The following is a 15068-nucleotide window of genomic DNA, read 5'->3' as shown; positions in this document are numbered from 1 at the left end:
ATTTTGTGTCCTTTATATTTTTTTCTAACATTTGACCATGTACTGTGTTACTCCAAAAAGGACTATACTACATTGAACTATTACTGGTGGCTGGATTGAGGAAATATGAACTGATAAAAGTAAGTGCTTGGTTTCTCTAGCGGTCACATGATTGAGGGTAGTACGGTGATGTCTACAGATGAAGGTGAAAGTGAAAGAGTTTCAGCAGAAAAACAGAGAGCAGCACAGTGCATGAAACTGGGAGTGTGAAGGAGAGACACAACAAGTTTGTTTCAGGTGCCAACCAAACAAGCAATATGGGGAAAATTTACCAGGTCATCGTGAATGGACTGAAAGGAGAGAAAATATCAATTGACTTGGGACATTCAGAGGAAGAAATGAACAATCTGATTGTTTGGAGCTGAAGAAAAAAATTGCTGCAAAACTACCAGGGAATTCAGGTAAAATAAATCACAGGCGCTTACTGGCTTACTTGCTGGTCACTTAAGTGGAAATATATGAGAGGATAACTACAACAAACTTTAATATCTGGAAAAAACTGTGTAAACTGTCTATTTTTTAATAGGAAACTCCTTAGAGTTGTAATGTTTTACTGTGTACCTTGTTGTTAAAGTGAGAACTCACAATCCTTATTAAATTTGTTGATTTGCATTTACTATCATATATTTATTTTAATAGGATATTCTGAGGATCGTGAGCTTATTGGTATTTTTTCCCTTTGTGTTCACCTGTCTGTTCAGGAGATGATGTGACAAGAATCAGACTCGTTTTCACTGACAAGATGTTAGACGATTCCAACACGCTCTCCTCATACGGGATCCAGGACAAGTCCGTCATCCAGATGGTTATCCAGTTACCGGGTGGTGGACATTCTGTCCAGATGGACCTCTGAGATGACCCTCGTTGGTGGCGTCCCCTGTCAATCTCAGCCAGGACACCAAGATAGGGAATGAATGGACTCTGCTGGTGCAAGACTGGATGTTGCTTGTCCATTTTATTCATTCTTGTAATGAGAGGACATCTTGAGTATTTTTCCTCTTTCCTCTTTTTCCTGTGTAAAAACATAGGGAAATAAGGTTTCACCAGGCTTGTTGTATTTCTTATGAAGCACTTTTTCCTGAAGTCTAATTTGATGTTATAGATAGATAGATAGATAGATAGATAGATGATATTACTGTGTATATGTAACATGATTATGCCAACTTCAAAATAAAAGAATGGCAATTGTTACTAATTAATAAAACTATGGTAACTGTTTCAGTAACTTTATACTTTATTATACACACACACAAAGAGTTTATTCCAGCTATACATCACTGTCCTGAACACGAGAGCCAGTTCACAGAGTTACAAAAAGAAAACCCATCACAAACACATGATACATATTTGTGCCTGAAAAACATAGCTCTCAGTATTAATCATTTACTAATATGTAATTACAGATTACATAATATATTGTCTATAATCATTATACAGTTTGGTGTATTGTATATAATATAGACAGATAAAATATAGAAAAATAGATTATACATTAGCTAATATTTCTACAACTACAGTCTATAAATATTACATTAGATGTGTCATGTATACGATATGTATTTCTATGACCTAATAAATAATATTAACCTTATGATCTATATACTTACATGATACTATCTATGTATGTATTTAATGTATGATGTATTAACTATTTTATGTCGTTATGTATAAAACGAAAGTGTAAATAAATACGGAAAAACGAAACTAAGTAACCGCCGGTCGCTCGAACGAACCTCTGAGGACCTGAGTGACTGACGGGGCTCCGCTGCGTTCATCGCTCCGTTTCCTGCTCAATAGTCCCACTAAGTAAGTTCTGATTTTGAACTGTGGTAAAGAAAGGTGCATTTTGCCCATAGCATGATTAGTATGAACCGGTCAACGAGAGAGAATTCGTGTCTCTGTAAGTCGTGTAACTCCGCGGCGTTCGGGTTCCGACGGACTTCGTGGCCGCAATTCACTTTCGGACCGAGTCGAGCAGTTCTCGAATCTCGTTCGCTCTTTTATTTCTATTACATTCTACACTTTAATACGTGTGATTTACACTAATAAATCATGGGCATGGCTGCGTGGGTGTCAGCAGTGTACATGTACAACGCAAGACCGAAAGGGAATGTTAGGAACCCGAGTTATAATTATCATGGGGCGTACAATTTTCCCACAGAGTTCCGTCTTCAGAATCCACGTAAAAAACATGAGATGCCTTAACCTTACTGTAACTGCAGAAAAGATTCAGTTGTGTTTGCAGTAGGTAGTCTATGGTGAGAGAAAGGTCTACAGAAGGAGGTCTACAGTGAAAGGTTTAGTAGGTTTACAGCAGAAGCTCTACAGTGAGGTCTATCGCAGAAGTTCTGCAGTAGAAGGTCAGCAGTTGGAGATCTCCTGCAGACGGTCAACAGTCAGAGTCTTCCAGCAGAAGGTCTACAGTTAGCAGGTCTGCAAGGTGAAGGTTTTCCACTTAGAGTGGTTGACATAACTGGTAAGTAGCCGAAAGGATCCATGACTTATTGAAATGATGTTCATGTCACAGTCATGTTTAAGTTTTGCCAGTTTTTTTTTTTGTTTTTCAGGTATAAATGTTTCCTAGCGGCTCTAAGTGCAAGGTCGCCTTGACTGCTGTTTCTGCAGTTGCTGCCTGCATTGTGATTGGATATGTTCTCCTGAAATATAAAAGAAAGGGTACAGTATCGTCACTTTTAAATATTGCTTGTCAGAGGAGGCTTTCAAGATAACGATGTATGATTTGTATTAATCTATACCACCATAGCCCAGTACAAAACCATCTAATCTCTGCAAAACATTTCACTTATTAGACTAAAACACATTAAATTAAAAAAGACAACTCAAAATATCTAGTCATCGAATTATTTTATTAGACCAGCAGCAAAACTGGCATACCTAGTCAAACAAACAAGACCAGATCAACACAAAAAAACTTTACGACTTAATTTTCCAAAACTGACTTTATGAATTAGGGTATAACTTTTTTTTAATGGAATGTCACTTCAGTTCATTACATGGAATCATTAAGAAGGTTCGAACACCCCCAACAAGTCACAAGATAGATAAAAATATTGTCATGGTAGCGCTGGACGAAGAACGGACTCAAGGGCAGAGAAAAGAGACGCGAAGTTTAATAAATCCAAATCGTTATCCAAACTCAGGTCGTGGGTCAGGCGATCGGTAAACTTTAAACAGAGGACAAGACAAAGAGCGTCGTCAAGAAACAAAAGGCGAAGGTCTGTATCAGGCTGAGTTCGCGGTAACTGCGTCGTACTGGAAACAAGGAAAGCAAAACAAAGTTCCGCACCCCGACTCCTCGTTGTCCCTTTTTATGTTCGCTTCCATCAGGAAACGGCAGGTATCGCCGATGAGTTGGGTGCGCAGGTCGTGACAAATATGGAGTATTAAGGAAAACACATAACAGTTCTTTATATCTAATCTAATAATAAAGAATCCAGTTTAACTTTTTTTTTAAAACTTCATATAAAAAATTTCAGTTGGTTAATCAGGGGAATTTTGCCCTTGGCTGTAGATGATAATTATCTTATCTGACAGGAATTTGTTGGCTGCTCACTGTGCGTTCAATGCTTCTCTTGGTACACGGTGCTGTGGTATTTGCACACTCACCGAAACGTTCGCTCTGATGAGGAAGTGACAAAATACAGTAGGGGCATCTTCTAATGTAATAAGAAAAATATTGCAGCTGTATATTATATACTGCACATTGTTCCCGGTTTCCTCATAAAACACGCTTGATAACGCAGGGTGTAAAATCCATTTCCTTATTTTACTTCTCGTAGCAGGCCTGGTCCTGCTATCATCATGGCAGAACAATTAAACTCTAAAGTATATTTTATTTTCTTATGTTAACAAACGTGATCATGATGCTCCAAAGCTGAACCAAACACATTCATCCCCAAACACTGGATTTTATTTAAACATAAATTCTTTGTTTATATGTTTGTTGTTTAAGGTGAAAAGCAAACACTAAATGAAGAAAAGGAACCCAAAACAGAATCTGAAGAATCTGAAGAACCAAAGCCAGTGAAAATATGTCGCTCGTATTTTGATACAGAATCTGAACAAAGTTTCGAGGTAGTTACTGGCTCACACACCCGTGTTACCACTTTGTCTCCAACACCGCAGAGACAAATACAAAGTGCTATGAGCAGTCCTGAAGGAGGAACTTCACCTGGTATGGATACTGCACTTTTAAATGAGGTCCAAAGCCAGCAGCAAATGGATCTCATGCAGACCTCAGAACCCCAAGCCCAGCCAACAGATCCATCAGAAGGTACATTGTGTGGATGCTCAAGGACCCCAAAGGTTTACCATTCATAACAACAGCAGAGTAAACTGGACATATTAGGGGAGGTTATTTATAGCTATGGGGTGGAAAGATTTGGAATAATGCAGGTGAGGAGTGAGGAGCAGCAGGATGTAGAGAAGTTAAGGCAGCTTATAAGATGGTGGAGGTGAGCTGAGGAGGGGGAAAGGGAAGGTATTAGTGTATTACTGGTGAGGTTAAAAGCAGATTAACTGTATTAAGGAGAACGGAGGCTCTTGGAAGGGAAAAGGAATGGGCCAGGTGGTGTTTTTCAGAGATCTTTTTGAGTTTCTAAAGACTCAAAAAATCTTGGACGTTGAACGTGGAAAAGCAGGAGCTGGATGGCTATCTAGGCGAGGTGTACTCAGAGTTGGTGGTGGATATCCCCCCTGTTGAGGAGATAGAATGGCCGATGGATGTGAGCCCACCAAGGTGAGGAGAAGTACAAGATCTGCGGTGGGCAAGGGCCTCCTCAGCACCTGGCCCAAACAGAATTCCCTACCAGGGGTACAAAGGTGGGCTGCATATGCTGAAGTTCTTGTGGAGGTTGATGACTAATGTATGGAAGAAGGGGGTCATTTCGAGATCATGGCAAAAAGCGGGAGGCAATTCCTAAGGAGAAGGATGCTGTTGGAATAGGCCAGCTTAAGCCTATTAGGCTTCCCAATGTTAAAGGGAAAATTTTCTTTAGCTTTTTGGCAAGGAGGATGAGGACATATTTGAAGGCGAATAGGCTGATTGATTACATCTGTGCAGAAAGCAAGGCTTCCGGGATGCTCAGGGTGCTTGGAGCACACTAATATGATTTGGAATCAAATACAGACTGCCAAAAAAGAGAAGAGAGATCTTCGTGTGGTGTTTTTGGACTTGGCAAACCCTTTTGGTTGGTTCCGCACAGTTTGCTGTAGGAGGTATACAGGTTTTTTGAGGTCCCTGAGAGTGTTACAAGGCTGGTGAAAACTTACTTTGGGGATATTCAGTTTTGTTTCAGAACAGAAAGCTACACAATATCTTGACATCGGTTACAGAATGGGATCAGGGCTGGATGTGTAATTTCACCACAGGCATTTACAATGGCAATGGGAGTTATTATATGGGCTTCCAAATGGGTTGTTAGCAGCAAGAAGCTGCGGGATGGGAGACGCCTCCTACGGTTCCTTGTACTTGTGATTTGTTCTCTAAATTGAATGATAATTTGAAATGGTCTAAGTTGATGGCTAAACCAAGTAAGTTGAGGAGTCTTTGATTGTTGGTGTAAAGGTGGTAAAAGAGGGGTTTTACATCAAAGGGGGGGGGACGGTGGCGCGGTGGCACGGTGGCGCAATGGCACGGTCCTGCTCTCTGGTGGGTCTGGGGTTCAAGTCCTGCTTGGGGTGCCTTGCAATGGACTGGCGTCCTGCCCTGGGTGTGTCCCCTCCCCCTCCAGCCTTACGCCCTGTGTTGCCGGGTTAGGCTCTGGCTCCCCACGACCCTGTATGGGACAAGTGGTTCAGACAGTGTGTGTGTGTGTTTGTGTGTGTGTATCAATGAGGAGAGAATTCCCTCTACTTTAGAAAAACTAGTTAAAAGCCTGGGTAGATGGTATTGTCCCATGTTAAGTGATAAGGAGCAGGTCATAGCACTAAGGGAGGTGGTTGTGAAGGGTATTGAGAGCATCAATGTGTCCCTTCTGCATGGGAAATCAAAGTTGTGGTGTTTGCAGTTCAGGCTGTTGCCACACGTTAAATGGCCGCTGACGGTGTTTGAGTTTTCTGCAGGGTAGAGAAGGTGGTTATTGGTAAGGTGGTTGGGAGTGGTGCGCTATTTAACTAGTGTAGCACTATATGGTAAGGGCATGCTGGAGCTGCCGGTGATGAGTTTTGTGGAAGAGTATAACTGTGCTAAAGCGGACTCGAAGATGACACTGGCACAGTCGAAGGATGTGATGCTGAGAAAGGTGGCGTCGTCAGTAAAGACAGGTAGGGGTGAAACCCTAGAGACGCAATTCAAAGTGTGAAAAGGGCTCAGCAGCTGTTGAATGTGATTGTTCACGTGCAGAGGGAGAAGGGAGAGTTTGGCTGTGGCTGGATTCAGCAGTTATGGAGTGATTCTCTGAAAGTAGATAAACATGTTTGCTTGTTGAGAATGTTCGGGAGCAGGAAGAGGAGGCAAGGTATGCAAAAGCAGTCAGACAGGTTAAACAGGGTCAGTGGGTGAATTAGGATGGCGTGGAGAACCGGAGGCTATACTGGCAAGACATGTGGTCTGTGGAGGCGCACACACACACACACGCACACACACTTTCTGAACCACTTGCTCCATTCGGGGTCATGGGGAGCCGGAGCCTAACCCAGGAACACAGGGCGTAAGGCCAGAGGGGGAGGGGACACACCCAGGACGGGATGCCAGTCCGTCACAAGGCACCCCAGGCGGGACTCAAACCCCAGACCCAACAGAGAGCAGGACCTGGTCCAACCCACTGCGGTGCCACTGCACCGCCACTGCGCCACTGCACCCCCTTCTGTGGAGGCAAGTTGCGTTAAATTCATTGTTGGAGCGACATACAACGTGCTTCCGACTCTGTGGAATGTTGAGCAGTGGAGAGGTGGTGAAGGTTGTTGTAAGTTGTGTAGCAGTGTCACAACACTGAGGCACATTTTGTTTGGATGTGAAGTTATTTCGGCGCAGGGACACTGTACTTGGTGCTGTGATCAAGTGCTTAAATGTTTAATGGAAGAGTTTTAGAGAGAAAGTGTGCTGTGGTGAATTCAGTGCCTGTTGGTAGAATAAATAATATGATTGGTTTTGTTCAGGAGAGAGTAACACTGTGTAAGAGTGGACGTGTCTTGGTAGGTTGGGTAAGGAACGGGACTGATGTGGGCAAAGAGCTCCAGGTGCTGCTGGCTATTGTGGTTATTTCTCTCTGTCCAGACACAGTGGTATATTCCAAGTGTGAGCGGACCGTGTACATACCAAAGTTAATACTTCAGTGTTGAGCTTTCTTGAGGTGTCGTTGACCTACTTCAACAACACGCTAATGAAGGGAGGTTCCCACTTGACCTACTTCAACGACACACTAATGAAGGGAGGTTCCCACTTGACAATCTCAATGATATATCCATGTTGGCACCCTGTAGGTTGATGTGGTAGTTGGGGAAGAGATTAAGCCGCTTGGTCTTGAGTCGTGGAGATGTATGATAGCAATATTGGATGACTTTCTCTGTGGCTTCATGTGCAAGGTGGTCAAGTTGGTTGGATGGGCATTGTGTACAGCTGTTGTTATATGTGCATTGGGTCTAACATCTTATCCTGAGTATGTTGAATGTATTCACATAAAGCATGCTTGATAACATATGACAAACTCAGGGTGTAAAATTCATTTCCTTATTTTATTTCTCGTGCATAGCTGGCCTGCCCTGTCATTCCTGAATAACCCTAGTTATTCGTGCCCAAACACTGGATTTTATTCAGACATAAATTGTTTGTTTGTTGTTTAAGGTGAAAAACAAACTGTCAGTGAAGAAACGGAAACCAAAAGAGAATCTGAAGAATCAAAGCCAGCAAAAATGTGTTGGCCATGTTCTGATACAGAGTCTGAAGAAAGTTTTGAGGACGTTGTTGGTTCACACACTTCGTCGTCAACAGCGCAGAGACAAACACAAAGTGCTATGAGGAGTCTAGAATATGGAAATTCACCTGGCATGGATTCACCACTTCTAAGTGGGGTCCAAAACCATCAGCAGATGGGTCTCACGGAGACCTCAGAACCCCAAGCCCAGCCAACAGATCCATCAGAAGGTACATTGTGTAGATGCTCAAGGAACCCAAAGGTTTACCATTCATAATGATATAACAACAGTGTAGGTACATAAACAGCGTTAGAACATAACTAATGGCTCCTTTCCCACAGCTTGTGCTGCTGCGTTTACTACTGTCTCCACCAAGAGGAGCAGCGTGGACTTGAAGCAGCTTTCTGGTGAGAATCCATATTTGAGAATTACATGCAATTTAATGTGATATTTAAATTACACAGAATAACATGTTACACTGTGCTTATGCCAAGGACTCTATGCCAGGCCCAGTTCCATCGCCTTCGCCAACTTACACGTGTAGCCCAGGAGAAATTAATTTATTCATTCAATGAATAAATATAAATTGAAATTATAAATTGAATTTATATTAATTAGGTTCTGGACCTCAGTGACCCTGATCAGACAGTTAATGCAAATGGATGGATGGATGAATGAATGATTTAAATTAATAAATATAAATTTAAATTATAATTTTTAACAAATTTTATCAGTTAATATAAAACCTGCTATTGTTGCATAATACTAAATAATTCAAATTATTTTATATGTGAATTACAATTTTTGTGACCCCATATTATTTCAAATATTTATTGAACTTAAATATGTACAACAATATTAGTGAACACATCACTGACAGCTTTTGCGCTTGTTTACTCCACAAGGTTGTTTTCGGTGGTTCCTTCCTGCAAATGTGTTTTAAATGAGGCTCTTTAACACATACAAATAGTTCCTTTTTTCTACTACTGCACTCAATTCGTCAGTAAACAAAGTGCTTTACCTTTAACGCACTACAACCATGGTCACTTTGCTATCCGCTGTGATGGTTGATGGAAGACGAGTTTTACCAAACAAGTGCTCTGCTATTTGATTTGTTGGATTTTCCAAAAAATTGTTTTATAAAAAACATTTCAGGATTTGTGCTACTATGAATTTTGTCTTTACATTCAGATTGTTTGTTCAATGTAGTTTTTATGAGCACATATGCTCACTCCTGCTCATTTTGCAGTACTTCTGAAATTCAGTCCTTTCCAGTTTTATCATCAGCCAACACACACACACACACACACACACACATTTTCCAAACTGCTTGTCCCATACGGGGTCACAGGGAACCAGAGTCTACCCGGCAACACAGGGCGTAAGGCCGGAGGGGGGGCACACCCAGGATGGGACGCCAGTCCGTCGCAAGGCACCCCAAGCGGGACTCGAACCCCAGACCCACCGGAGAGCAGGACCCGGTCCAACCCACTGCGCTACCGCGCCCCCCGTCAACCCACATCTTTCTTTAATTTTTTAGGGAATCAAAAAACACAAGAACCAGAACTAAAGAAACCAAAACACCAGAAAAGTAAGGAACCCTTTTTACTGCCAGTATAGCTTAAAATTGTACTATAATTTTAGCAACCATGTAAATTTTAGGTTTCTTCCATGTGCAATTCCAAAATCTTCTGTTATATATAAAATATATAAAATTGTTACAGCTTGATTATCTTGAAACTTTTTCGAACTTAGTCATTAGGTTTTCTTACTTTACTCAGTGATTAAAATTTAAATTAAAAGACTATAAATTATAACTGCAATGCTCAGGTGAAATGTTGCTATTATTAATAATGTTGCTAATTTTTCTCATTATCAATTTTAGATTATAATGGCTTGTATAATATGGGTGCAACCTGCTACCTGAATGCGGTTTTACAGACACTTTTCATGACTGAAGAATTCAGAAACAGATTGGAAAGGTAAGGGTACTTTTTTGGAATAATTTAAATTCAAATAACTGTTACTATGAAATGTGGAAAAATTTACCTTTTCATCTAAACTGAAACATGTAAACTGAAATTCAAACATTCAAACAGTCCAAGTGCTCTAAGAATGCAGCACTACCTGCTGCACCACCATGCCCACCCTATGGAACACAACTGGGACTTGAAAATCATCAGCTCCAATTCAGGGTTTCAGTGTCCAAAGCCTATTATAGGAACATAGCGTGCAAAGCAGGGTACACCTTGGACATTTTATTAGCTCTTATTAACTTGAAACATTACCCTTAAAATCAATGAAAATAAAAATACTTAATCTTCACAACCTCATATCTAGTGCTGACCGATTCATCACATAAGCTTTCACAGCGATTGTCCAATTTCCTTTTGCTTTATCTGTATAATCAGTAAAACCATAATAATACAGACATTCTTCAGTTTATTCACTGAGTAGGTTCTATAAAAGTCTCAAACAGCTATAATAAATAAAAACATGCTCTACTTTAACTTCAAACTACATTAGAACTGGAATAAAAGGACTGAAAATAAAAAATCCACAAGTTTATATGTGATGGCAAGGACTGACTAATTTGTCCTATAAACATATGCAATTTGTGAAAACAGTTTTTGAAAATAGACAACTGAAGGAAATAGAATAAAAACATGAAGAAGATGAAACATGTATCTTCAAAAATTCATAACTTTAGTAACATGAGGACCCAGTGCATGAGAATATATGTTTATTAACTGACTGTTGATTTAGTTCTGAGTTTTTCAAATTGAATCTAACTGAACATTTTTTTTTTTTTTTTAAACAATGAGATGTTATATAGCAGAACAATATATGGGAACGATGTCACTGTCTAATCAGTGAACATGGGCTTTGTGTTTATTTTCTCAGCTTCGCAGCCACTGGTATTTTGAAACATTTAAAAACACTGTTTAGAAATTTAAAGCAAGGAACAACACATGTTGAAGATGGACTTTTAAAAGAACTCGGGATCACAGACAGTGAGTGCGATCTTGACATGCATGGTTACCATCTTTACTATGACTTTACACTGATTCAGTGTAATTACCTTTGCTTGATGTCTTGGGGGGGAACCCAAAATTACAAATTATAATAGAAATCTATGGAATTTTGCAGAATTTCAGCAGCAAGATGCAGCTGAGTACTTTCAGAAGATTTTGAGCGCTGTGGGCCCCCATGTTTCTACGGTAAAAAATCGTTCTGCAATTGTCATAAGGGAGATATTTTCTTATTTTCATACCATTTGAAATCAATACCAAAATGTTTTGCAAGATAACGGTTTTTCCCCATGGCTATCAAATTTTAGACTTTGAATTCCACTGATGTTGGCATGTAAATATAATACATTCACCCATTTAGATCTTTCGAGGCCAAATGAAAAATTCTACCAAATGTAAAAAGCATGGAAATGGATCAGAAAAAAGTGATGAAAATGGATCAGAGCACAGTTCATTTGTGACTGTGCCCCTTGCTATTGACGTTGATTCGCACGAAACCTACAAAGTGGTAAGATCTGAAACCCATGGAAGCAAAATGTACTTCTTGTGTGCAAATGGAATTTTAATCACAGTTTGGCCCCACCATAACCTGTATGTTTTTGAGGTGTTTACATAAGGAAAGGAGTGTTCCACTACTGGAGAAAGGTTTTAATGTCTCTCTAGAAAATAGGGTAGCTTTGGAATTTCCATGACCTTAACATCCAGTAAATCTGGCCTGAATACACCTGGAAGAGACGAGGCAGGAGACAAGAGATGCGGTTGCCTGTTGCTGAGGGCTTTTATTTGCCATTAGAGCAGGGAGAAGGTAGGAGATGGAAAAGGGGGGGCAGGGAACAGGTAGGGAGAGGCTTCTTGCGGGTCAGGGGGGCTGGGAGAGTCGGGTCGGTCGGGATGCGGGCGTTGTCTCAGGGATCGGGGTCGAGTTCGGGTTCGGGTTTGCTTCTGTCTCGTGCTCCTCCTCAGTCTCCTCTCTCTACTGCTGAACATCAGGGAAGAAATAAGGTGTGAAAACAGCCCCAGCTGTGGCTGCTTTGCCCCCATCTCCGCCCCCTCCCCAGGGGGCCTCGGCATGCTACAACACCTTTTACTGAAAACTGATACTTATTCCATATAAGATAAGTTTTAAATCTATAGAAATGAATATAAATATTACATCTATTATGTTTACTGGAGGAGGGGGTGCGTGGCGCAGTGGGTTGGACCACAGTCCTGCTCTCCGGTGGGTCTGGGGTTCGAGTCCCGCTTGGGGTGCCTTGCGATGGACTGGCGTCCCGTCCTGGGTGTGTCCCCTCCCCCTCCAGCCTTACGCCCTGAGTTGCCGGGTTAGGCTCCGGTTCCCCGTGACCCCGTATGGAACAAGCGGTTCTGAAAATGTGTGTGTGTGTGTGTGTGTTTACTGGAAAATGGAGGGCAGTGTGTTGTACCTTATGGTTGCATTTCAAAATCCAAAATTTATCGAAAATTCCAAAATAATAGCGAGAACCCCATAAAAGATAGCTGGTCTGTTGAAGAGAGGAACGTGTCCACGTGTAACACTGTCCTCTATGTTTTCAGGTTGAAGGCTGGAATGCATTCTTTGAGAAATCAGTCTTAACTGGAGACAATCAGATGTACTGTGACATCTGTGATGAGAAAACGGACACAGAAGTAGTGAGTGATCAGTATTAATGTCATTTTTATCTGAATGAAGCATCTTGTACAGTAAGGTTAACAAATGGCAACGGCAAATGAAATACAAACTAATTTATTTTAATTTTCATAATTTTTACTCCATTCACAAGTGTCAGAATTCTACCTATTTATACATCTTGTAATTCAGTGTGAAATTTAAACGGGAAATTATTGTGACATATTACAAAGTTTTCAGTCCTTCTTTGTGAACGATGCACTTCCTCTTGTATTTTGTTCTTTTGATAACTTCTTTAGATCAACTATGTTTTTGTCAAGATTTATTTCAAATTATGGTGTGATTAATGAATCTGTAGCCAAGTTTATGGAGCTTAATTTCATACCTTAACTGGTTGAGACGCAACAGGTACAATAAGGATGGTGCTGCATTGGTGCCACACAACAGTGTACAAGTGTTCCTACTTTTTCAACTCTAGTATTAATGCATGTGTCTTATTTGACTTAAAATTAACATTGTAACTGAGCATCAGCAACTTTTGTAACACTTACACTACTATGTAAATTGGTCCTACAGATAAAATTTATCTTAAGATTCAAAGTTGCCAAAATGAGATTCAATAAATATAATCCCTGAATGAGCAAGTGGTCTCGCCAACCCAGCTGGTGGCCACTTGTCCATTTAACCTTCTCAAGACGTCTCTTTTGGTGCTCTACTCAGAGCTGTGAGATGGAGGTGTGTCCCGAGATCCTAACTCTGCACCTGAAGAGGTTTGATTTTGACTATAACTACATGACGTACGTGAAGAACAACTGCTTGGTGGAGATTCCTCTCAAGCTACATGATACAAAGGTAGTGCGAAAGAGGTGTTGCCAACTTTGTAGTTGATACAATATCAAAAAACAGCGTATGAAATGTCATCCATTTCCTTGCAGAAACACACATTTGAGCTGTATGCAGCAATCAACCATAGAGGAAGTCTCGCAGGTGGACACTACAACGCCCTCATCAAATCCTTTGAGGATGAGAACTGGTACTTGTTTGATGATGCCTATGTAACACTGGTAAGACCAACTCTTTCATATTTAATGTCTTTTTTTTTTTTTTACTCTGCAACACTAGTGATTCACTTTTCGTGTAGAGCACAATTGTAAATATTGAGTTTGTGTGTACTTTTATATTTTTATACCGTCGCCTGTCTTTATGCCTGACTGGTTAATGTCGGAAATGTGTAAAGAGCTTCCTCTGTTCAAATACTGGCTTATTTTTCAAATTATGTGCTTTCTTCTGCAGATTGACAATAAAGACAACTTCAAGTAAGAAAACTTCATGTATTAAACTAATATTTATACTTTGTTTTATGATGGTACTTGTTCGTCATTTTAATCAATTCATTTGAATCTTACAGGTGTGAACATGCCTATTTACTCATGTATAGGAGACGTAAGTACGGCAGATGGACTCAGTGAAAAACCATTACTCTTTAAGTTACCTTTTGAGTGCTCATTTCGGTCCATCGACACAAAAACTTTAATGTAACATTTAATCTGAAAAGAGAAAAAGTGAAATATAATGTTGTAACACAGCCAAAACAGGAAAGTGTGATATTTATAAAAAAAGCATTTATGTTTTCTATCAGAGGACAGTTCTGAGAGCCACATGTGGACTTTCCCCATCTTAGGAGGACCAGGAGACACAGACGGTTCTGAAGGATGTGCCGAAAGACATGCTGACGGTAGTAGTGGAAGAGAAGAACCAGAAACTGAATGTGTAACTGGTTCCGGTGATGAAAGAGCCGATGAAAGCAGTGCTGCAGTGAGGAGTGTGGAACAGGGTCTGAGAATTGAAGTCTAAATCAGCTTGCTTTCAGCAAATGTAATCTTTCTCATACAAGTTCCCATTTTTATATCAAATAACCTAGTTATTGACATAAAAAATAGGAAACTTTTCTATGAGATGTACATCGCTTTGGAGAAAAGCATCTGCTAAATGAATAAACGTAAATGTTTACACTTTTTCAGTGTTATGGACTTCAGTCTTTATAGTTCATGAAGAAAAAGTTACAAAACAGAGGTAGAAACACATTGACAGCAACCCTCCTCCCCCCAAAAATTATGCTTGTTTAGACATAATTTTTTCTTCTGTTGCTATTTCAGTTAATAATTCTTTACAAAAAGTGCCCAAAATGGATTCTGAAATATTTTTCTCTTCTTATTGCAATGTAGTATATTCTAGTTTAATGGGGGGCGCGGTGGTGCAGTGGGTTGGACTGGGTCCTGCTCTCTGGTGGGTCTGGGGTTCGAGTCCTGCTTGGGGTGCCTTGCGGCGGACTGGCGTCCCGTCCTGGGTGTGTCCCCTCCTCCTCCGGCCTTACGCCCTGAGTTGCCGGGTAGGCTCCAGTTCCCCGCGACCCTGTGTGGGACAAGCGGTTCAGAAAATGTGTGTGTATATTCTAGTTTCTTGCAAGACTTTTCATTCTTCCAGTTAAAACCATT

General features: G+C 40.6%; 1 protein-coding gene across 2 annotated transcripts; it reads left to right on the top strand.

The window, feature by feature from the left end:
• The first annotated feature begins 1772 nt into the window (after positions 1–1772).
• LOC108930931 (ubiquitin carboxyl-terminal hydrolase 8-like) lies at positions 1773–14427 on the top strand. 2 transcript variants are annotated; one of them, XM_018746424.1, is made up of 16 exons: positions 1773–1845; positions 2607–2715; positions 4013–4333; positions 7844–8143; positions 8256–8321; positions 9455–9505; positions 9800–9896; positions 10819–10928; positions 11065–11135; positions 11308–11454; positions 12501–12596; positions 13294–13425; positions 13509–13637; positions 13867–13889; positions 13982–14016; positions 14255–14427. In XM_018746424.1, the coding sequence occupies exons 2-16, from the start codon at positions 2613–2615 to the stop codon at positions 14425–14427; spliced, it is 1854 nt and encodes a 617-aa protein (XP_018601940.1). In that variant the 5' UTR covers positions 1773–1845; positions 2607–2612. The 2 variants fall into 2 exon arrangements, with proteins under 2 accessions (XP_018601940.1, XP_018601941.1); XM_018746425.1 differs by lacking the exon at positions 1773–1845 and adding an exon at positions 2435–2515.
• Positions 14428–15068: the final 641 nt, after the last annotated feature.

Source organism: Scleropages formosus, chromosome 11 (assembly GCF_900964775.1).
Source record: "Scleropages formosus chromosome 11, fSclFor1.1, whole genome shotgun sequence".
Taxonomy (NCBI): Eukaryota; Metazoa; Chordata; class Actinopteri; order Osteoglossiformes; family Osteoglossidae; genus Scleropages; species Scleropages formosus.
The sequence above is the reverse complement of the archived record's forward strand: the minus strand, read 5'-3'. Positions and strand labels throughout refer to the sequence as shown.